Below are 24,423 nucleotides of genomic sequence, written 5' to 3' on the forward strand. Positions count from 1 at the left end.
ATTCCTGAATGCTGTCCGTTTTTTTCTTTAAGTGCATGTTTTATGTGGGGGGTAATCCAGGGTTTGGAGTTGGGGTATCTTTTGACAGTTCTGGTGGGGATGGTGGTGTGGATACAGAACTTGATGTAGTCAGTGATGGTGGATACCCTCTCGTCCAGTGTGCCCTGAAAAATACCCCAGTCTGTGCAGGCTAGAGAGCCCTGTAATTGCTCAATAGCGTCCTCCGACCAGAGGGTGATGCTGTGGGTTGTTGGTTATTATCTTGCGTCGCCGTCATGAATTTTAGCTCATTGAGGAGTAACGTTAGTTACGTTAGCAGAGCTAGCTGATGCATTAGCTACCATATTAATTTGGTAGTTAGGCTACAAAGATAATTTACGAACCTGATATTTGGTAAATCGGCATCACTATAGCTTGTATATAGCTGCTAGAAAAAATGAGTAACTGTTACCGGTATGTACACAGTTGTATTGGTGCACTGAATTGTATTATCAGCCTAGCGTAGTGAAACATTACGTTTTTCGTCATATTCTCTGCCTGTCCTCGATGACGCAACGATTTTCTCTACTGATCTCTGCCCTGATCCTGCACATTGCATATTTTTGTATTAGTTTGTCTCTGATGGCAAATGTGTAGTCAGGGTGGCGCTCAACGATTGTGTTGAATACATCAGTTCTGAGTAGTTTTTCTCAGATGGTCTTGCACAGACCCTTATCAAGTTTCACCTCCAATTTGGTCATGGTTTCCCTCAAAATAGCCGAGGGCTCAATTAAAGGAACCGTATGAAAGAAATGTATTTCAATGAATCATAAAATGGCCCTGATATGTCACTAGACATTAAGAAATCAATGTTCAAAAATCATGTTCATTTCAAATACTTATATGACTGACAACAGTAGTCTGGCCAGGATATTGTCATTTAAAAAGTGAAGTTGCAGCCCTCAACTGATGTTGATGTTGTCATGTTGTGTTTTGGCCTGATGCGCCACCCTCCACCTATCTACTAATCACGAAGTCAGTAGTATTTCGGCATCCAGGTTGCCAGCTCTGCCAGTCAGGGGGGAGGGGGAGGGGATACACCGCTCTACAGTAATTTGAAAGTGATTGCAGTACAGTCCCGGCATCATGGGGGGGCTTTGGGGGGCCAGGCCCGTCCTGGAAGTCATCTGTGCCCGCCCTGGACGAGCTTGGCTGCACCAACCAACCCCAATCCCATAGATTGATTTTGAACACGTATTAAATGTAGGCCTATATTATACGTTTGTCAATGTAGCAAGTAGCAAATAAAACTTGTAAAATCTGTATTATTCCGTAGCTAATCAATCAGGAACATTAGGTAAGCCCATCACCTAAATGGAGAGGTTACATGGCGCAGTCTACTTCACTTCTGCACTAACCCCTGTCATCCAATGACAAATATGGCTTATCGGCTCGCAGGTAGGCTATATCTCATATCGTAGTTAGTAGAAGTAGGCCTAGTAGTTTCTGGGTTTGTTTGATAGCGTTAACCTTTACTGTTTTTTCTTCTGACCTAGTCGGAGAACAGGGAGCTTTACCACTCCAGGGCCGAAGTTATCCGTAACTTCGGGGCTAACTCCCTAACACTCTATCTGAAAGTGGTTAGCAAATGTACGAGGATTTTGGTTTTATCTGCGGATTTATTTTTGCATTATTTTGAATATGACTAGCTCCAGTCTCAATAGCACGTCTACTTTTTCCACACGCATCTCAGTTCTAACACACATCCCCTCTCGCTTTCTCTCTCTCCATCCCTGCGCACACGGAGCTGCACCATTTTACAACAATTGCATCTACATTTTCATATGACAATGTTTTGTCAAGTGTAAGCTTAAACTACCGTGATCAATTTAAGTTCCCGTGCCCCCCCTGGAAAGGTGTAATGCCCGTCCGTGAATTTGTGTCTGCCGCCGGGTCTGTTGCAGTACCAGTTTTGGCCACAATCTTACATACGGTTCCTTTAAGTTTTTTTAAGAAATGTATATGAGCTGCTAGTACAACTGTAATTGTGTTCCACTGGACAGTTGTAGACCAACAGCGCATCACATTGAGGACAGGTGGATATAAAAGTGTCCCCCTTGAGTTGCCTCACTAGCCACCCAGAGATATATGTAAGGATGTACAGTACGGGGGGAGGAGGGGGGCACTGTAACGTGGTCAGCTAATGAAAATGCAGATACTCATGTTTAAATAGTTAATACATAATGTTTTTGAACAGTTTACTTAATGAGCTTTGACAAAAGTTAAATATTTTTTAAGTATAATATATAATATGATATATATTTTATGTTTGTTTATGTTACGTCATGTTTGCTAATTCTCTCCCCAGTTGCTGGACGAGCAGAAGGACGCTATGGATGGTAAGGATGAACCCGCGATGACAGGGAGGAATGAACTTGAGCTGTGTTATTCAGAGGATAAGTCAATGCTATATTACAGTACATACACTGTGTTCTGCAACTGTCAGCTCTTGTGGCCTTTCAAATATATAGGGCAATTCCACGCAAAACTGTCACATCCATAACACTAACACAATGCCATGGTATTTAGTTGGCGTTATGGACAGTTTTGCATGGAATTGCCCTATACAAGTTACAGACTTTCAAAGTTAAACATATCAAATATAATTTCATATAGGCTACTAACAATCAGACCTGAAGACTTCATGAAACCCAACCAAAATAAAGTTGAAACTAATTCTACAAAAGGCACTCCAAGGAAAAGCCTTTTTGCCTGCATTGGCCAACATGTTTCGACCAACAGCCTGTCACTATGAAACTCTGTAACTAGATTTAAACTTCCCTCTGTATGGAAAAAAAAAGATCTATTATTCAACATTAGTTAACACACTGAGAATGATTGCTGCACTATATGTATTGTTCTCTAGCAACCTGAAGGTCCAAGACTCAATCCACTGAAGGCTCTCCGTAAGATGGTGGATCTGATGTCTGCTTTGTGGTCCTATAGGACAACGCCATGGATTGGGGTTAGAGATGCGCCTGAGAAGTAAGTGTTTGTGTTTGTAATCAAGTGCTGTTATCACAATTTGACTGATGCTAAAACTGCAGTAGGGGATTTGAATGGACATTTATACCGTGAATTTAAGACATCAAAAAGCCTGTTCATGGCCTCAAAGAAGTCAGTCGTAGTATTTGCCTCACTTGGCAGCCTCTCCAGCTGTATCATAGTCTTCAGTCCTATTGTGTTATCACAGCATTTATAGTAGGAAGGATCATATTAAGCAAAGAAATGTGCAGGTGTAATAACTTAATTTCAAGAACATAATTGTAATTCATGATGTTTTTGTTTTTTTTTACTTTGCGGTGTTGTCTCTTTGTTTTAGATGCTATAAATGCTGGTCATATGACTTCAACCTTCAGCCAACCAAACGAAGAGATCCTGCTTTCCTGCACTCACACTAATCCATTGAGAATGTTAGTTAATTCAAAGACAAGAACAGTATTTAGTTTTGTAAATGCTTAACTACCACTCAATGCAATGTCATGTCTCTGCAGGACACATCTACTGGCAGTTGATGAAGGGGGGTTAGGGCAGTTGATTATTGTGGGAACAGCATCGTCTGTAAGACGCTTTCTTTTTTGCTGTAAAATACATTATCAACATTGTGCTATTCTTTTCCCTGTGGGGAGACTGCCGAATTTGGCTATGTATGCAGGTGTTAAATGTGTGGATTTGTTGAAAATGTGAATTTCAAATAAAACCATACCATAAAGTTCAAAGTTAGCCTCACACACTCTTCTTTCCTCAGGTTTACTTGTTTGGATCGGATGGACAAGTCGGCTCTCCTTATCTTAACAAACCACCTCTTTCTGCTACTAGTTCAATAATATGGTATAGGAAAGAGAAATGGCAGTGTTTATCATATTTTTAGCCTTATGTCAATGAAAAAATAAGTGGTGTCTCTGGCCTAATATAAGTTAAACCTCGCCTATCCCATTTCAATGAGGCAACACTAGGCTACACCACGAACAAGCTGTCATTAAGTTTTTGCGTTTGTACAACTGTTATGACGTGACGTTTCTTGGGCATTTAGCTTTATATTACCATCATGTCAAGTTGTAATTATGCGCAATGCTCATCTAGGCTATGGATTTAAGTGGTTTAAGGGCAGCAAAAGTGGGATATAGTGCAACTGCTTCCCCAAAACAATTCCTCCATAACTGTGGATTTAATCGTTTGATATGTAGATAACGTTCAGTGGACTAAACAAATAAAAGGTAAAGATTTTGTTATCACAAAGCTAGCTGGTTCATTAAATATGGCAAAGCATATTTACAGCCAACTTTGTACTTGCAGCAGTGAAGCTGAGTTTGTTGTTAACGTAAACATTTCTTCAGTTAGGAGCAGTTAGAGAGCTTAGATCTACTCGAACTTGTCAATTAATGGTCCCCAAGGTTAAAACCAAGCAAGGAGATATGGCATTTAGCTATTATGCCACACAGCGCTGGAATCAGCTTCCAATAGATATTAGATATTAGATATTAGATTTTCCCCAACACTACTTTTTTATTCTGCATTTATTGATTAGCTTTAGGTTTATTTTTTATTTATTTATTTCTATTTGACCTTCTATTCATTCAGTCTTATTTCCCCCTTGATCTATTTTATTATTTTATTGTATTCATTACTATTATTATTACTGTTAATCTTTTATTTTTAGTTTTGTTTCCTAAGCACATTCAAGTCAAGTCAGTTTTATTTTTAAAGCGCATTTAACATGCACAGAGTGCAACCCAAAGCGCTCCACAAACAAGACACATACAGTGGGCAGTGCTACGAATTGGCCAGCTTCACTCGCGGTCCGCGCGTGGGATCACGAGGTATCACGCGACTTTAATTTGTATTTTTCCAGTGAGACGCTGCAACAACCCAAACAACCGGTAGATGGCTCAAGTGAGCAGGGTGTCTCGTAAAAAGAAATGGAGCCTGGAAAACCCTACACAGACTTCACTACAGACTTTAGCAGACTGGTTTAGAAATAATGTAATAGCCAGAAATATGCCTGCCCTAATAAAGAAATATTTGGTTAACTGCGAGTGAATCCCGTTTGCAGCCGTAGAGACGCAGGACAAATGAAACATTCTGGTTTTCTCCGAGTGCAACGATGATAGACAGACATCATTTGGACAAAATATAGAGTATTAACCTCCTTTGCTCAGCCAAATGCCTTCCTGTTACGTCCTGTTATCACGGAGTTAGGCCTACAGGCGATAAACGATTTTTGATGGTCACAAGTTTACTTCATTAGGGACTGTTCGTTATTTATTTAAGGGGCTACTGGAGGAGTTTGGGGAGCATTAGTCCAAAAAGACGTGACCCTCCCTCGCCAGCAATACATTTTTCTATGACCCTCCAAAGTGATTATGAAAAAATCACTGTCAACTTTTTCCGGGTTTATCGCCTACTGTATTTTAACGTTTTCACATATTTGGCCATAAGCCGTTTATCATAGGCTATCACGAAACCAAACTACAAAGGCGAACACTTTAACAGGGGGAATTAATTGGGCATGAATCATGCTGAACGCTATTTCGCTACCTTAGAATAATAAGGTTCTATCTGCGTTTTGAGTAGGTACAACCGGGAGATTGAAACGGGGACGAATGAAACATTCGTTTTCTCCGAGTGCAACGATGATAGACAGTCATCATTTGGACAAACATGGAGCATATTAACCTCCGTTGCTCAGCCAAATGCCTTCCTGTTACGTCCTGGTATCACGGAGTTACAAGCGATAAACGATTTTTGATGGTCACAAGTTTACTTCATTAGCGGTTTATTTTTTTGGATTATTAAAGAGTGTTTTTCATTTAAAGGTTTGACTTCGTGCTTATTCAGAAGAGCATTTAGTGCTCTCCCCTATCCCAGACGTTCACATTGCATGTTTGTTTGTAATGGATGCAACCGCGAGATAGGCTATGCGTTTGACAATAAGTTGTTAACAGAACCAAGACATATAGCCCAGCAGCAATCTAGGGACTGATCGTTATTTATTGAAGGGGCCACCGGAGGAATTTTGAGTGCTTCAGTTGGAAGTTGCATGACCCTCTCTTGCCTGCTAGAAATTGTTCAATGACCCTCCGACAGAATTGTTAAAAAAAGACATGACCCTCCCCTGCCAATTGTCTTCCGCCCGCGCCACAACCACACACTTTGTGATAACATTCTTAAATCAATCTTTCCCGTGAGCTTGCATGCTACCAGTCCTTCCTTTTCAAATGTGTTGCGCCTGTTTGCACATTTTTCACAAATAATCATGTGATTAATAGTATGACAAATAATCCCTGTGCACGGGGACCGAAACAATGCATGCCAACTTTTTCCGTGTTTATCATGTATTTTAACTTTCCCCGCTGTCTTGCCGTTTTAATGTTTTCCCGTAGAATATCCTATATTTTAATACTCTCATAACAGCCCTGCCATCGGGCCTGTCTCTGTGTTGCCCTGTTGCTACCCATTGCCCTTCCAACGAAACAGATGTCTTCAAATCATCGTTTTCCTTGCTTGAAGGCGAACTTAGAGTGATGTTAACCTATTTAAGTTTAACGGCGCGATTGCCGTGAGAGCACGATTCATTGGCGCTTGCATGTTCGGCCTTATGTCTACGTGCGCACCTGAGGCTACTCAGCTGCAAGATAAATAATTTCCCCTCTTTGTATGTTCACTGCAAATTGGCCTACCATAACTTACCAACTCTGCACTGTAGACTGGCTATTTATATTTTTCTGTGAAATAAGCAAATGTATTTGTTCAACTTTATGAAGCAGAATTACGCATAGGGTACTTGGAGCATAATACATTTGACAAAGGACAGATGAATGTTGCTACTGACAAAATATTAACTTTCAGTGTTTTACGATGTCTTTGTCATGGGGAAGTGTTTTTCCCCATGCATTTATTTTAGGTTACTGTCAGTGACTGCCTTGAGAGAAGCGGGTTCTGTGTTTCGTTCATGTCAGTGACTGACGCGAGAGAAGCGGGGTCTGTGTTGTGTTGTGTTGCGTTGCGTTAATTTATTTTCATTGGGCATACCGTGCCGTGCCGTCCACAGCTCTTCAGTTCTGACCAAATTTACTCCTTTTGAAACAATGAGTGCAGGAAGGGGGGGGGGGGGTGTCCCAAGCAGCTTTCAGCCATAAAGCTACTTTGAGAACATTTCAATTCACCCGACACTAATATTCAAAATGTTGAAAACTATTTCGGCATAGCCTATAAAGCAGTTTAATTAAATGGAATGTTAGTTGTAAACAAACGAGCTACTTGGTGAGGCTTGGCCTCACAGATGCGCTCGTGCCTTAGATGGCAGGAAAAATCTTCACGATAGGCCTATTAACTAACCACCCGATTCACGTTGGCTGGGGGGAAGGGGGGCCATCAGACAATTGTGCCCAGTTAATCCGGCCCTTCCCCCAAAAAATCACACCTTCCCACCTCTGACAGCTTAAAAGAAGTCAAGAGGACTCCTACTCACAGACCTATTCACAAACCTGCGGTTTTGAAATCCTATGCAGCTACAGGAGCTTCCAATCGCGAGGAAGCAATTTTGCATTGTAGGCATAACTAACATGCAATAACGCCGCCAACAACAACCAAAACTAGGCTAGTCATTGTCAACATGTAAATTAAATGTAACATTGTGAATCAAATTAAAATGTTCTCTTTTGCAAACGTAGGCATAGTAACAGAATAATTTAATAATGTTACAAGATACTACATCAATCCGTATGTTTCATTGGGCTACTAGGCTATTTGTTTTGCCTTGATTCATTTAGGCTAGGCCTTTTTATTCAGGGGCCATATTCACAAAGAATTTTAAGGCTAAAAGTAGCTCCTAACTGGCGAATTTAGGAGCAACTCCTAAAAATAATGGGCGTGTCACTCCTAACTTTAGGACTCCTAATTTTTTCACAAAAAGTAATTCACGAAGCATTTTAGACCTAAAAGTAGCACCTAAGTCTGGGACAGCTTAAGTCGAGAGGACTCCTAACTCACTAAGACCTATTCATAAACAGCTTTTTTGTGGCATTTTACGTTGCGATGTTTTGAAATAGCCTATGCGCAACAGGAGCTTCCAATTGCGAGGGAACAATTTTGCATTCATAAAAGGGATGCAATAACGCCACCAACAACAACACAAACTACTCATTGTTAACATGGAAATGAAATGTAACGTTTCATTGTGAATCAAATTAAAATGTTCTCCTCTTTGCAAACGTAGCCTAGGGATATGGTGACAGATTAATTTAATAAATGTTGCAAAGGTAGGCTATACTGCATCAATCCATAGGCCTATGTTTCATTAGGCTACTAAGCTATTTGTTTTGCCTTACTCTTTATTAATTTAGGCTAGGCCTTTTTATTCAGTTATTAATCATCTTCCGTCCTTCACACTACTTGTGTAGCGCACGCATTCTCCGACCTGTCACCTGTCAGTCATCATCGGAAGAGAGGTGTTTGGAATTCCCGCGTTACAATCGTCAGCCAATCAAGGTGGTCACTTCAGTCAAGCTCGTGCATGAGTAATGACGTCATCCATAGCCACGAAGACTCACTCCTAGTTTAGGAGTTGTCTGAAAGGCTTTGTGAATAACTTTTAAGAGAAAACTCCAATCTAAAATCTTTAAGTGCGATTTAGGAGTAGCCTACTCCTAGTAGTAAGATAAAAGCCTTTGTGAATAGCCTACGGCCCCAGTTATTCATCATCTTCCGTCCTTGTGTAGCGCACGCATTCTGAGACCTGTCACTCATCATCGTAAGGGAGGTGTTTGGAATCATGCCCGCGTTACAATCATCAGCCAATCAAGGTGGTCACGCTTGCCCATTTACCCAAATTAATGGTCGAATATTACTGATGATCATTGTTATTTAAGAACATGCAGTGTGCGTAGGGTACCAAAAACATCTTGCTCGTAAAAAAGCATCATAACGCACATTCTGGCGGGTCTGTTATTTACTGTAGGCTGCGCAAACCACATGCCTTTATTTTGGGCAAGCCTGCATTCATTCATTCATTCAACCTTTATTTATTCTCGGAGGGTCATTGAGGGAAGCCCTCATTTTCAATGAAGCCGAAATTACAGAAGCGAAGCAAAGCGCTCCACAAACAAGACAACATTCGAGGCCTTCTGTTGAAGAATTTTATATAAAGCCTGCGCTGACAGTAATCCTCCTGCCCCTGATAGGCCTACCACAGCTGTGGATAGTGTGGAATGTTCAAGTAATAACACAATCCAATGTGTGTCTCAATTGTCCCCCGCTGACCACCTCACACATTTCTCTAGATTTTGCAACGAACTTACATGACACAATGCCATAAAATATGCCAGTTTTAGGACACAGAATAATGTTTGTAATGATACCAGGTAGGCCAGGTATTGTCGAAGGTGCATGGTGAAGTGAAATTCTTACTTTGGAAAACAAACATTTGCCGATATCATCACCGATCATCAGAATATTGCAATAGATTCTGTGTTCTGGACTGCAGGTAACTTGTTAAGCCAGTGGTTATCAAACTTTTATTTCATTCCCCACTTTGATCAAGGGGCATGACTGATGATAGTGGAGATAACGTGTTATCCCGAGGCTTTTGCAAGTCAGCATCTTCGACGGTAGTCTATTAAAAATTAAAAAAAGTTTTCGATGTCCCAAACGGAGAGCCATACTTTATTGTTTTTAACAATCTCTATGCTACTCACAAAAATGTAGGCATGGGGACATGATGAAGTAGGTTATCCAACTGTCGTGTGTTAAATTATTGTGATTACGAGCCAGTGGTTTTCAAACATTATGTGTGACTCGGACATCTAACTAAATGCAACAGGCTCATATCGTCCTCGCATTCGCAAAATGAGGACCAGTATTTTGTCAAATTGCAAATAGCTATTCGTTTTAACTATTATTTTTTTTATGATAGTAGCCTATACAAAAAGCACTTTATACTATCTTAATATTGGAATATGGGGAGGGAAGTGGCGCGTCTGCAGTCAGCCAAATATGAATGTAATTCTGCGGCATAAAGCAGATGTAATTGTCAATTGCAATAGCAGTCAATTGACTACATTGCAGTCAAGAAGTAGGGCAAATTAATTTACGAAACCAAAACGTGGGTCATAGTTGTCTAAGCCTCTATTGCGTAGCCTGTTAAAAACGTCGCCAGATAGTGTTAAATCGGCAACAACATTGTTTTCTGCAGAAGCCTACCCAAGGCTACAGATTCATTCTGAACAGTTATTTCTCTACTGGCTCAATTATCACACAAGACACTGTTTTGATTTGCGTAGTTGCGTTAACCCCAACACTGACAATAATGTAGACGGCAAATTTCGATTTCGATTTTCGTGTAGTCAAGCCTTAAGCCATACCCAAGTAGCCTAAATCGAGGTAATGTTTAATTATGCATGATTTATTTTGTTATTGAATTCGTAGGCTGGGATTACTCTCGGCAACAATTATGTAAGGGACGGCAGGCAGAGCGATGTACAGTGGCAGAGCGACGCACAGTGGCTGAAAGTGGTACTAAAGCTTCTCGCAGCTTCACGCCGCGTAATGCGCGAATGAAGTGGTCATTTGAAAGCGATGCCCACTGTAACAAAAAGACAAAAGATGCCAGATGGAGCGGCGTAGTCGCCAGCGTACCCGTGACACCAAGACATACAAGACAACAAAACAAATAAAAAGTAAAAAAAACAAAAACATTGTTAAAAACAATTGTTTTGTTAAAAAACAAAAAGTAATGTTAAAATTAATCCAATTTCTAAACCAGCTGAAAATGTCCAAGGGCAATGATGACCCGTGAAAACTGTGCACTGTGTCTTCACAACCGATGCAACGCCAACAAAGTTCTTTACAACTGACCAACCCGGTCAATTCACTTGCAGTCTGGAGATAACGTTAACGTTAGGCCTTGTAGACTGCAGTCTGGAGATCACTGGAAGCACAGTCTGAAGTCGTGGGCGATCTTGTAGATCCGCAACTCGGTGGACTTTTAATAGCGACCGTTTGTTGTCAGGTCAGCAACAGCTCGGCGGCCACGGCAGATCTTTCGCAGAGTAGCCTAGGTCCAGCTGTTCCGAGAGATCCCCTCGACCAGACAGTGAAGTGCACCGCTCACAGATGGATGGAAAGATGTCAGAGGCCCAGTTAGTCTGCAGTTGGCATGGCAGCTCGCAGGTCAGCAACAGCTCGGCAGCCACGGCAGATCTTTCGCAGAGTAGCCTAGGTCCAGGAGTCCCGAGAGATCCCCTCGACCAGACAGTGAAGTGCAGCACTGCTCACAGATGGATGGAAGGATGTCAGAGGCCCAGGGGCAAAAGCTAGGCCTAGGGCAAAAGCTAGCCATAGCAAGCTCCCAATGGACAAACGTCAACGACATCAGCTGACTTAGAAGCAGTAAAAAGGACTAAGAATAACATGAAAACTATCAAAAATAACGTAAATAAACAGGGAAAACATTTAACTAGACAAACCAATACAAAAAATAAACATGACATTCCATAAAATTACGAACATTACATAAAAACAAACAAAAACATGATGCCAGACGGAGGAATGACATTGTGTATGATAATGTGCTAATAAACTATTCATTTCTATACAAACCAAGACGGCGGATTCCTAAAGAAACGCAAGCACCCACATAAGTGTATCTAAACTTAGCTATGTACCAAAAATTACATTTTAACCGTGACTCGAAGAGCTATACACAGTCTTGTAAGGCTGCGTGTACAAATCCGCTTGGAGCTCCAGTGTTATTATGACCGCCGCGCAGCGAAGCGGCGGTCATATAGGTTTAGTCAGTTTTTTTTTTTTTTTTCTTTTCTTTTTCGCATGGCCAAATTTCCGTCAATGATTCCCGGGACACTGAAAGACCGGGGTACACGAAACTTGGTGGGCATGTAACCCCACATGGATAACATGGAACCATCGTTTTTCGTTTTGATCTGTAGCCCCCCCGCTGGACTGGACCCCCCGAAAGGAGGGTAGGGCAGACACAGTTTTCTGTGAATATCTCGAAAACCGTAGGGTTTAGGAGGACCATTTTTTTTTGTATGTTGATCTCAAGGGGCCATGTCAACCCATTCCATAACCACTCATTTCATGTATAGCGCCACCTAGTTAAACACAAAAAAGTAAAAATGAGGTGTTGTAATTGAAGGTATCTGTGACCTAACATAGTCAAAACTGCACGAAATTGGAAGTGTAGGATCATTATGACACCATCTGTATGCACGCCAAGTTTTGTGGAATTCCGTTCATGGGGGGCCACACAATAAATTAATTTATGTTACTATACACCAACTGGCCTGTAGGTGGCCGGAGACAGTTTTCTGTGAATATCTCGAGAACCGTAGGGCCTAGGAGGTCCACCTTTTTTATGTATGTTGGTCTTAAGGGGGCATGTCAACCCATCCCATTACCACTTATTTCATGTATAGCGCCACCTAGTTAAAAATTAAAAAGCAAAAAATTAGGTGTTTTCATCACAATATCTCTGGCTGACAAGGTCAAAACTGCACGAAATTAAAAGTGTAGGATCATTATGACACCCTCCGAATGCATGCCAAGTTTTGTGTACTTTCGTTCATGGGGGGCCTTACAATAAAATAATTTATGTGTACATTTAGTGACGTACACCAACAAGGATTCCCGGGACACTGAAAGACCGGGGTACACAAAACTTGGTGGGCATGTACCCCCACATGGATAGCATGGAACCGTCATTCTTCGTTTTGATCTGTAGCCCCCCCCCCGCTGGACTGGACCCCCCGAAAGGAGGGTAGGGCAGACACAGTTCTCTGTGAATATCTTGAGAACTGTAGGGCCTAGGATGACCAATTTTTTCCGTATGTTTGCCTCCAGGGGTCATGTTAACCCATTCCATGTGCACACATGTGCATAAACAAATACACACGCACACACATACATTTACAGTAATCATACGTATGACACATACTCACACAGTAGACATATGTACGCATGCATGCACATGCACAAACACACATACGCAGGCAAACACACAAGCACGCACATACACACACACACACACACCCACACACATAAACATAAATTTGTACACGCACACAATTCAAGAATTTTTCCCGTCATCTACTCCCTGAATTTTTGGTCATTGATACCCGGGACACCGAACCACCGGGGTACATGAAATTTGGTGGATATGTAGCCCCACTAGACTTTTACGGAAAAATTTCATTTCGTCACCACCCCCCCCCCACCCCCCCCCGTGCTGGGCCCCCTGAACCGCAAAAAAAAAACAGTTTTTCCTAAATAACTACCTGAACCGTGGCACTGAGGATGAAGAATCTTTTATGGTATGTTGGTCTCAAGGGCCCACATCAACCTGGCTCATAATCACTCATTTGTGATTTGCACCCCCACCCCCCGGTAAAAAATGAAAATGCAATATTATTCTGCTTTAATCGCCCCTATCTTCAGTTAAGATGTTCAGAACTGCACCAAATTTTATGTGTATGATTGACCTGGCATTTTCTGGAGGTATGCCAAGTTTCGTAGAATTTCATCCATGGGGGGGTCTAAAAAAATTAGGTTATGTGTACATTTAGTGACTGTACACTCATTGGCCTGTAAATGGCGGTGCACACATATACACATGCACACACACAGGCACCCACATACTATCGGTATTAGAACGGCCGATACATAATTACAAATTCAGTAGGATTAAAAGAAAGCCAAAATAAATATTCATCATCATCATCATGGCTGCATTTTCAGTATTGGCGAGAAGTAGTCGTTTGTCCACTAGATGGCGCATCGTTGCAGTGAGACGTAATTTTGTTGGAAGTTAAAAGTGGGTTGGAAAAAACAATGGACGCTTCCTACAAGGACTGTAATTTACCGCAGCGAACATCTAATAAGGATAGGACGATGTTCACATGAAGTGTAATTCCCATTTCTTGAAGCCGAAATAAATCTGAGGATGTTTATCGGACATGCTTGGTTTTTACTGCAGGTACGTTAATCTTGTAATATCAATAAGGACCTAGGTAATGTTACCGTTAGCGTTGGTTGAGTGATGGAGGCATTTGATTGATTGCATTTGTAGAAAACTATAAATGCGGTTATACCAAGCAAATGTATAGCAGCACTGTTTGTATCTTTCGACTGTCATTTATTGCACGTGCTACAAAATCATTCTGTGCAATGGAAGATTTACCAACGTTACACCGGTCTGATACAGTTTTGCCTATACATGCGTGAGACTGAGACGCCTGTTTATTTTGTTTTAAGTGCGTGCAGGGTGTGAGAGGGGAATCGATGTGCTTTGATTTCATTTCATTATGGCTGCTTTAGCAACACACCTTAAGCTACTGTGTAGTGGGTCCCATTTAGAAGTGGCTACTTCATTCGCGCTTTCCTTGACTCATGGAGCTGCGTGAATGTTATTACAACTTTTCGCCACGATATGACAGTTTAAGTCCGCTTGATACTGTAAGGCGTAAGCCATTGGTTTCCAAAGGAGATTTTATTTGTGTCGCCAGCATAGCCTATTGACAATTTATGTTGTAAATAGGCCTACCTTATAATCCTACCTGTAGCTTAGGGAAGCTAACAGCTTTCTATTAGGATCTAGTTTGTTAGTTACCGTTTTGTCATAACTCCCTGATGCATTTTTGCATTTAGAATAGCCAGAGCGTGTATATCTCAATCGGAAAATTAAACAATATCGGGTGCCTATGGACTAGGCTGGGTGAACCCAGCCTGATCTGCCCGCTATTTATTTTTTGATTTCTTAAAAGATTGAGCTTGGTCTGATGAAAGCCAGACTAGCCATGGACCTCAGTTAAACAATGCAAGGGAACATGAATCAGCCTATATTTGCACAAACAATAACGGACAAAAGCTCTTCAACTTTGGCCCGTTAAAATGTGTATGAACAGTCTAGCGACGCATTTCATCAAGGCCCATGTCAGTTATTTGCACCACTGGTTAGATGTAAAACAGCATTTCGTTTCAGACTAGGCTCCTGTTACTTAATTTGTGCATTAACAATAACGTTTCAGACTACTGTTACTTAATTTGTGCATTGACAATAAAGCATTACATGAACTAAAGATGACTAAAATCTTATGTAGAAGAAGAAACATTCACAAAAAATCCATCCATCCAAAAATGACCTTTGTTTTGGTTGATAGCTGTTGAAAACGGCTTGGAACTGACAGAGATGTTTTTGTTTATAAATACACAAAAAATAAATAAATAAATAAATAAATAACATTATGCTGATACCTTTTGCTTTTCCCAAATACAATGTAGCCTACAGGTGTAAGTGACCTTTCATCAATCCAGTTGCAATGGATGAACTGTGATGAACTGCCCTACTTGTGATTGTTTAGAGATTTTAAAGGTTTTATAACAATGCTACATCTTCTTTGGCTATTCTACAATCTATTCACCTTTTCAGCACCAGTAGGCTACTTTCTGTGCAGCCGCACACACACACTCAGGCATGCCAAACAAGCATACACAAAAGTTTCAAGAGTGGGGGATGGAGTAAAATATGGAGACAAATTGAAGTGTGATTTATTTTCGCGGAACGGATGTACAGGACTGAGCGGCGGTCATATTTTGTACCGCTATGCGGTACATCTAGTTTTTAAGGTAGCGACGAGAATTCTCAGTCTAACCGTTCATGTGCCATTGAAAAGGTGGCAGTAGACAACCCACCAGGCCAGCACTAACCTCCGAGCGCGGTAAACGGATATTTCAGGCAGTAAAAGTCCCGGTAAGAACCAAACCAGATTTTGTTCAAATCTACACACCTGGCTACTGAAAAATGTACGGTTCATTTATCAAATGTTATTTTGAAGTATTCATATAAAACATCGTTGTTTTAGAATTTTCAGACGAAATGGGTAATAAATGGAGGTGTTGCGAACATGGTTAGCATAGTTGACTTCCGGTGGCGCAAGAGAGCGAGATGGACGTATAGTGGTGTGCTCTTCACAGTCGGTTTTTAAAAATACCTCTTAACGCTAGAAAAAGCATTTGAATCATCTAAACTCGAGTATGAAAGGAGGGAGAATCCAAAAAAGTCTAAAGAACGATAAGAAAATGAGTAAAATTCAAGTAGACTCTGATGTGAATGTTGCACATGCCGAAGATGGCAATGGAGAAGCAGCCTCAGGTAAAGCTACTGAAGCTAACGTTACTGTTAACCAGAACACACTGCTCGAAAGTCTGGCGCTACTATCCAAATAGCTTAAGGACTTTAAACAAGATATGAGACAGGACCTGAGTGAATTTAAAAATGATGTCATGAGAACTATGAAGGATGACCTCGTGGAATTCAAAGGCGAAGTTCTGCGAGAGTTGCAGAGTCAAAACGCAAATATTACTGAGGCTCAAACGCGGATAGCAGACCTGGAATCAGCTTGCTTGGAAATGAAAGATTCACTGCTAACAGTTGTGAAACGAAATTCGGAGATGCAGGACAAGTTAGTGGATTTGGAGAGTCGCTCTAGAAGAAATAACATCCGAATCTATGGCGTACCAGAAGAAAAAGAGGGGAAATCGGTCACCGACTTTGTAAGTGAACTATTCAAAACTCATCTCGATCTACCAGCTGAAGTTCAGCCACAAGTCCAACGGGCGCACCGAGCACTAATTCCGAAACCGGCTGCGACCGCATCACCGAGATCAATAATATTGAACTTCTTACAATTCTATGTCAAAGAGATGGTTCTTCAGAAAGCCTGGCAGAAGAAGATTGAAATCGATGGTAAGCGAGTTTACTTTGATAACGACTATGCAGCTGAAGTCGGCGAGAAGCGCAAAGCATATGGGCCGATCAAAGCAGCACTGAAGGAGAGGGGGATCCGATTCCAGACACCATATACGAAGATGTGTGTGCACTGGGACTCAGGTCTGCAGATCTATGGGAGTGTGGATGAAGCGGCCCAGGACCTGACTAAACGTGGATTCCAGGTGACGCTGAACACGTCGAGAATGAGCGCTGCAGTGGCCGTGGAAGAACGAGTTGCTACCATGGAAGCGCAACAACACTTCAGACAGAGCAGGTCAACGCGCAAGAGAGAGGCTCACAGAGTTCAGAAGAGATCTGCCACTAAATGGTTTGAAAGATTAGCATGGCCCAGAGGAAGCATAAATGAGGTATTCATGTGGTTGACATAATTATTTAGTTGAATTATCCTTAACTAATTCTGAAGACTATATATTCTTATTTTGGATAATTCTGGAGGTAAAAGTATTACCTACAATGACTCAGGGTGGATTTGTTAGGCAGGCTTACTTAGCCCTATGGCTGCTTCCTTTCTGATTGTTTTTTTAATCTATTTTCATTTCATTTTCATAATTCATTACAATAGACAATACACAAAAACAATACAATACACAAAGATTTATGACTTAATCCAACCAGTTTGTGAAACCGACCAAGGACCTGGCTTAAGCGCTATATGTTGGACATTTCTAGTGAAAATGAGTATTTTCTCATTACTAGGGAGGGCCTCTACAAGCATTTCCCTCCTCCCACCAACAGGGACCACAAAGGATGGAAAAAATCATCCTTGTTTTTGGAAGTCACAAAGTTCTATGTTCAGTTGATGTTCCATGGTTTATTTACCTTAGTTGTGTTGAGGTCTGGATTGCAAACATTCATCAGTGAGAATGATAGAGAATAACATTAAGATACTGTCGTTGAATGTTAATGGTCTTGAGTGTATGAGGTGCCGACTTAAAACTTGATGAAATTTTTCACAGGACTGTCTCTAATCAGTGTGCCAAACTTCACAACTTTTTACCAGACGGTTCTATGGGCTGCTATAGACTTCCATGGCAGAATAATACACTTCAGCAGCTACGGGCAAAAAAAGGTTTTGCTAATTACAGCGCCCCCTAGCGGTCAAAGGTTACCAGATTGGTTGTGTGTTCTCCCAATTAGGTCAGGAGTCAATGTACTTAGTTTGCTCACCAATTGGTTTTGATAGATGCTACGGTTGCTGAGATATGAGCTCACTTCCTGTTTGGCGGCTTCGCCACCAATTTCGATTGGCTGCTACGGGCAAATGCTTCAGTCAATTGTTATGGAAATCAAAGCACTGATAAGGCATGGTCTGAAGATGGTCTGTGCCAATTTTGGTGAGGATCCGATGAAATTGGTGACCTAGGGAAATTTGATAGTGGTTTTGATTAAATCCAATATGGCGGCCAAATCAATTATGTTGATGTCATGAATTGCCATCTGTCGACATAAGGATCTTCCACAGTATTACCAGACACCACTAGTACATTGTAATTCTAGGCACAACAGCAGCTACAGTCCAAAAGGCATGTTTTACAGCGCCCCTTAGGGGTCAAAGGTCACCAAATAGAGCGTCCTCCTGATGGGGTCATGAGTCCATATACCAAGTTTGGATTTGATGACTGCAAGGGTTGCTGAGATATGAGCTCACTTCCTGTTTGGCGGCTTCACCGCAAATTTTGATTGGCTGTTACGGGCGAACGGTAATACTTCTGAAGACTTTTGTGAGGCTTGGTCTGAAGATGATCTGTGTAAAATTTGGTTGGAATCACAGAAAGTATGTGACCCCTGATACATTTTAAGTGTTTTTGATGAAATCCAAAATGGCAGAAAATCCATCATGGCGGAAAATGACGTCATAGGGTGCGTTAAACTTGGCTTGGTCCAAGGATTCCAACGATATCTGACTTTTGAAAATCGGACCTACGGGTCAAAAGTTACGTGAGTGAACACACTTCCAACTTTGGCCTGTTGGTGGCGCTAGAGGGTTCGAGTTGCCGACATGAAACTTGGTGACATGAATCATTGGACCGTCCCCAATTAGTGTGCCAAATTTCCCAACTTTTTACCAGACGGTTCTATGGGCTGCCATTGACTTCCATTGCATATAATAATAATAATAGGAAAACGTAGAAACACAATGAGGTCCTCGCAGCTTCGCTGCTTGGCCCCCAAATAGTGACACTGGTTAATGTCTATGCTCCACCCAATAGTGGAAAACATTTCTTTAAAACTCTGCTTGATAACATAATTCTGGAAACAGATGGAATATTGATTTGTGGGGGTGACTTTAATATTGTGATGAATGATAAACTAGATACAACAAACAAAAAAAAAACCATGTTACTAAAATGATCAAAACTGCATTTAAAGTATTTGGTATAGTGGATCTTTGGAGAGAATTTCATCCCTCTAAAAGGGATTACACTCATTATTCAGCCCCAAATGATAGCTACTCCAGAACAGACTACCTTTTTATGAATAAAAATGACTTATACAGAGTGAAGGAGTGTGAAATTGAAGGTGCGGACATATCAGACCACTCTGCAGTATACCTAAAGCTCCACCTAAAACCACAAGAGAAAAGTAAATTGTGGAGACTAAATGTTGTGGAGACAAAATTTTGATTTTGATGACAATGACAATGGAGAGGTTAGCCCTGTCATTTTGTGGGATGCTCTTAAAGCAGTCTTGAGAGGGAAATGTATAGCTAAGACAGTGTCTATTAAAAAAGCTAGAGAAGAAACATTTAAGAAAGAAAAGGAGAAGTTATCTGAAATTGAACAGCTACATAAGAACACATGTGATCCCTCATTATTACCTCAGATTAAAGAAGTTAGGGATAATATAGACAAAATATTAAGTATAGAAACTGAAAAGAAGATAAAGTTTTTAAAACAATCCTATTATGAAGTGGGACCCAGGGCTACTAGATTGCTAGCAAAAAGATTAAAAAAGCAACAGGCTGATAAAACAATTCATAAGATACGAGATATAGTCACAAACCAGTTGACCTATGAACCCAAAGAGATCGAAACTAACTTTATGAACTATTATAAAATCTGTATAGCCAGCCTCCATCAGCTACCAATGAACAAATGAGAGCATTTCTGGATACTCTTGACTTGCCAGCAATTGGTAAGAAACAGAATGATTTTCTGACTTCACCCATTACACCATCAGAAATAAAGAAAGCAATAAGTAGATTAAAAGTGAACAAGTCTCCTGGTAGTGACGGCCTGCCGCCTGAATGGTACAAAACATTCAGGGAACAACTTCTACCACTGTTTGAGTCATCTTTTAATTATACACTTGATCATGGCAAGCTCCCACCATCCTGGAAGGAAGCGGTAATAACAGTGATTCCTAAGGGGAACAACATTGAGACTTGCTCAGGTTACAGGCCGATATCTATGCTCAATGTAGATTATAAACTATATAACTCTATTATTAGCAAGAGATTTGAGCGCTTTATGAGTGACCTTGTGGGATAAATTTTATATGTCTCTCATTGAATGTTTAGTATACCTTACATACATGTAGTGAAATCTAATTGTCATCTCCTTACTCCTTACCCTTGTGTTTTCGGAAACTCCTATGTTAGAATGTTTAGCTAAATTAACCCTTGTGTCAGCGAATTGTGGGTAACCCTCAAGATGGGGGGTCATAAACATTTCTTATCTTTGTCAAAACACCAGATGGTTAAGTGGGGTTGTAAACATTTCTTATCTCTGTTAAAATACCAGATGGTTAAGTGATTAATGGAGGGTGACAACTTGTGATTTTCCATGGGTGTGGGGTAAGGTATAAGAGTTGGCTTCACCCACAGATGTGTGGGCTTGTTACTTTGATATTTCATGTGGGTAACATGCTCCCGGCGTCGTGAATAAAGCTGCAGTCTCACACCAGTTGTCTTGGATTAATTTTGACCACAACCTCATAGATGAGGACCAAACAGGCTTTATTAAGGGGCGTCAAACTCATGATAATATAAGAAGAACACTTTATCAGAAGCCGACTGCAAGGATAAAAATGAATGGCAGTCTAACTGAGAGTATACAGCTAGAAAGATCTACCAGACAAGGTTGCTGCCTATCACCAACTTTGTTTGCAATTGTTATAGAACCCCTGGCGCAATCAATTAGACAGAATACTGATCTCAAAGGGATAAGAGTTGGGAATGAGGTTCACACTATCGGTCTTTTTGCTGATGATGTGGTCAGTGTTGTGCGTGAACGAGTTCAAAAGAACGCGTTCATTGAACACGCTCATTTTTTCGTGAACGTTGAACTGAACGCAACACATTTTTTAATAAAGAACTTGAACGTGAATTAGTTCACATTATGTGTCATGAACGGCAGACATCACTGTAAATGAACGTTGGAATTTGTTTTCCATTGAAAACTGAGTGACATCTGTTTTCTCTTTTGAAACACAACGAGAGAAAGTTCCTCCATCCTGTATTCTCGCTGGTGCCGCTTAAATCATGTATCACCAGACAGAAATGGTTTTGACATTGTGTGCGCAATGCATTGCGGGCAACGTAGTGTCCGGCTGAGAATAGTTGAATAGCATACTGGCTTCCGCACAATGTTACCCGTGATGAATTGCAGCAGAGCTGGGTAGGCATAGCAACGAGAGCGCGGAGGGCTGGAGGAGCGAGAGAGAGAGAGAGACAGACCAATGACGAGAGTGAGAGAAAGCGCTGCAATTTAAAAAAAAAAAGGCTAGCGGAAGTGATGGCACGGAGACTGGTCTACCTTGTCTGTACTGCTGCAAGTTTCATCACCTGGTAAGAAACCGACAATTGCAGTGTCATGAGCAAATGTCTACAATGAGGAGCTTCAAAGAACGTATAGTGATTTCTAGCTCATAGTGTGAAAAAAATATTTATTTGAATATCTCACGAAAAAAGTAAAATTAACTGAACTTTGAACTCGAGACGAGTGGTTGAAAATAGTGAATGAGATAGGTGTGATGGAATGGTTAACTCATAAGATAAGAGTTCAAGAGGAACAATTTGTAAATAAAAGTGGACTGTGTTTACATGTCAGCGACAGGATGAGATTTGAAATATTGATGTATCATTCATATTGTAAGGTAAAGGCAATCAAGATTGTTCATGTTTTTTTTGTTGTTTTGTTTTGTTTGTTTTGTTTGTATTGTTTTTGTACCTCTGTGTTGGTGTGTCTGTTTTTTCTTGTATGCCATGTGCATATATGTGATAAAACTATAAAAAATAAAGTATTAATAAAAAAATTAAAAAATGGTTAGCATAGTTAACATTGTTAACATAGTTAACATTGTTAGTATTAACATTGTTAACATAGTTAACATGGTTAGTAAACTGTTAGTATACAGTAGTTTACATTGTCACTATAGTTAGCATTGTTAACATAACTACTAAAAACATTAGCTAAGTTAACAATATACTGTTAGCACAGTTAACTTGTTTACATTGTTAATAGTTAGCTAATTAGCACATAATCTGTTTTAACACTATATTTCACACCTTATGTTTTGCATTTTCATGCACTGGTAATTCTTTGGAATTGCATTTCTAGTTTTATCTGAAATTATAGAATGTTGTATTGTAGTATTAAGGTAACCTGAACTTGCCTGTAAATTCTGGAGCAACTTCTTTCAGAACAGCTATGGCAGGATTTGCATAAGCTTCCAACAGCAACACCTCAAGTGCTTGAGAGCTCAACAGCTCTAAACCAGAACCATCACCATGTGCCACAAATAATCTGAAAGGCAACTTTCAGATGTCACTTAAATCTCACCGGGCACATACACAGTGAAGCGATTCATTTATAGAAATTCTGTGAGGGCCACTTGTGCAACTCACCTTGGTATATGTGTTGTTTTGAGCCAATCTTTAATATTGTTCTCTGTCACAGTAACAGCAGTCATAGATGTCTGACCATCAGCTTTTACCTGCAACCACAATTGAGCAAAATTACCGCAATGAATACGTAAAATGCTATATGGACAATTATCAATAGACATTACACATGTCTAGCAAGATATTTCATCAGGAGCTGTCATGAACAATTTGTTCCGGCTTGCGAAAAAGTTCCGGATGATGTAATAATCACGTTCCGATCTCACATTAAAATGTTTCTCATAGAATGTTGGCATCGTTGCTATGACGGTTGCTGTCGCTGGACGATCCATTTACCCCTTTGTGACGTCTATGCTTTGTGACCACCGAATCCTACTGCGGTAAACGTGCGAAGGAGTCCTTTAGCAACAAGGGGTTGATGGCTTGCTTGACAGCACGATTTTATATTTGAACATTTCTTCATAGACATTACATATAGGCTTTACAGTGGTTTGGTTGGTAGGTTTTAAACGTATTTTTTTGTTTTACTACGGAAGATTGACTCACTCAACTTGCTAACGTAACGTTACATCTGGATCTGGATGCGGAGCAGCAGAACTACCACACCAGAAGCTTGTGGATCAGCTCAGGTAATAAAGTCATTTTATTTGTTGCTATTGCAAATTATTCTGGTTATTACGTTGTTATTAGGCCTATCAGCAATTCCACAATGTGTGCATGACCGTAACATTTGCAATGCTTGTTATTTGGTGACTTTTGTTGTTTGCTAGTCGTGTTGACATTAGCAGATAGCTTAATGTTTTTAAGACAATCTAAACTGTTTGAATTAGAAATATAGTTTCTTAGATCGTGTTAGACTATTTGACAAACAAGAAAGGGCAAATATGTCTTGATTTTGAATGAAATAGCCTAGTGAAAATTCCCTCAGGATGAATAAAGTATTTGTCTATCAATCCATCCATCCAGCATGCCTATAATCAATGCTGGCTGGCAAGCTGGTAGCCTATGCCTTACATTTAATCTTAGTTTTTTATCACACACTTGCTACAAGTGAGCTCATGCCTTCAGTCCTCCAGTGAGCATGGTGTAAATTAAGATTATGTGGATGTGGAATATATTATAAAAATATTATATTTGGTATAATTAAGCCCTATGATTTATTAACATGTTTTTATCTTCAATTACACTACCCTGTACCATCAATAGTATTCTATTTATACGTAAAAATATGCATAGTGCAATTACACTTAAGCTTATACTTCTATATTCTACAGCTCTTTACTGTTCTTAATGTGCATACACTTACTTATAATGTTGACTGTTACTATACTGCACATATCTGTCTATATATCTGTCTACGGTTCATACTGAATATCCATATTTATTCTGTTTTTATAATATTACTGTTAATATACTGCATACTGTATATCTATATTATTTTTGTTAGTCTTATAATGTTACTGCGACTACACTGCACATATCTGTACATGATATTCATACACTGTTCACATATCTATCCTGCTCTTTTAAGGCTACTGCTAATACATTGCACATATTTATATTAAATTTATATTACTGTAAACCATACCACTTTCTTAACTGTATACTACTGTCTACACTGCACTATATGTCTTCTACTGCTTATACTGCACCACCTGTCTATACTGTGTGTCACATTGCACTTTTCTGCTTTTTTGCACTGTTGGTTAGACGCAAACTCCATTTCGTTGTCTCT

General features: G+C 40.3%; 1 protein-coding gene across 6 annotated transcripts in view; it reads right to left on the reverse strand.

The window, feature by feature from the left end:
- Window positions 1–24,423, reverse strand: part of spag17 (sperm associated antigen 17) — a 281,640-nt gene that overhangs the window by 21,113 nt on the left and 236,104 nt on the right. For all 6 annotated transcript variants that reach the window (XM_042056132.1, XM_042056130.1, XM_042056131.1 and 3 more), the window contains 2 exons: window positions 22,692–22,780; window positions 22,460–22,590 (listed from right to left, as the gene is read on the reverse strand). In XM_042056132.1, the coding sequence (XP_041912066.1) occupies window positions 22,460–22,590; window positions 22,692–22,780 (220 nt within the window). The remainder of the gene's footprint in view (window positions 1–22,459; window positions 22,591–22,691; window positions 22,781–24,423) is intronic.

This window comes from Alosa sapidissima, chromosome 12 (assembly GCF_018492685.1).
Source record: "Alosa sapidissima isolate fAloSap1 chromosome 12, fAloSap1.pri, whole genome shotgun sequence".
Lineage (NCBI taxonomy): Eukaryota > Metazoa > Chordata > Actinopteri > Clupeiformes > Clupeidae > Alosa > Alosa sapidissima.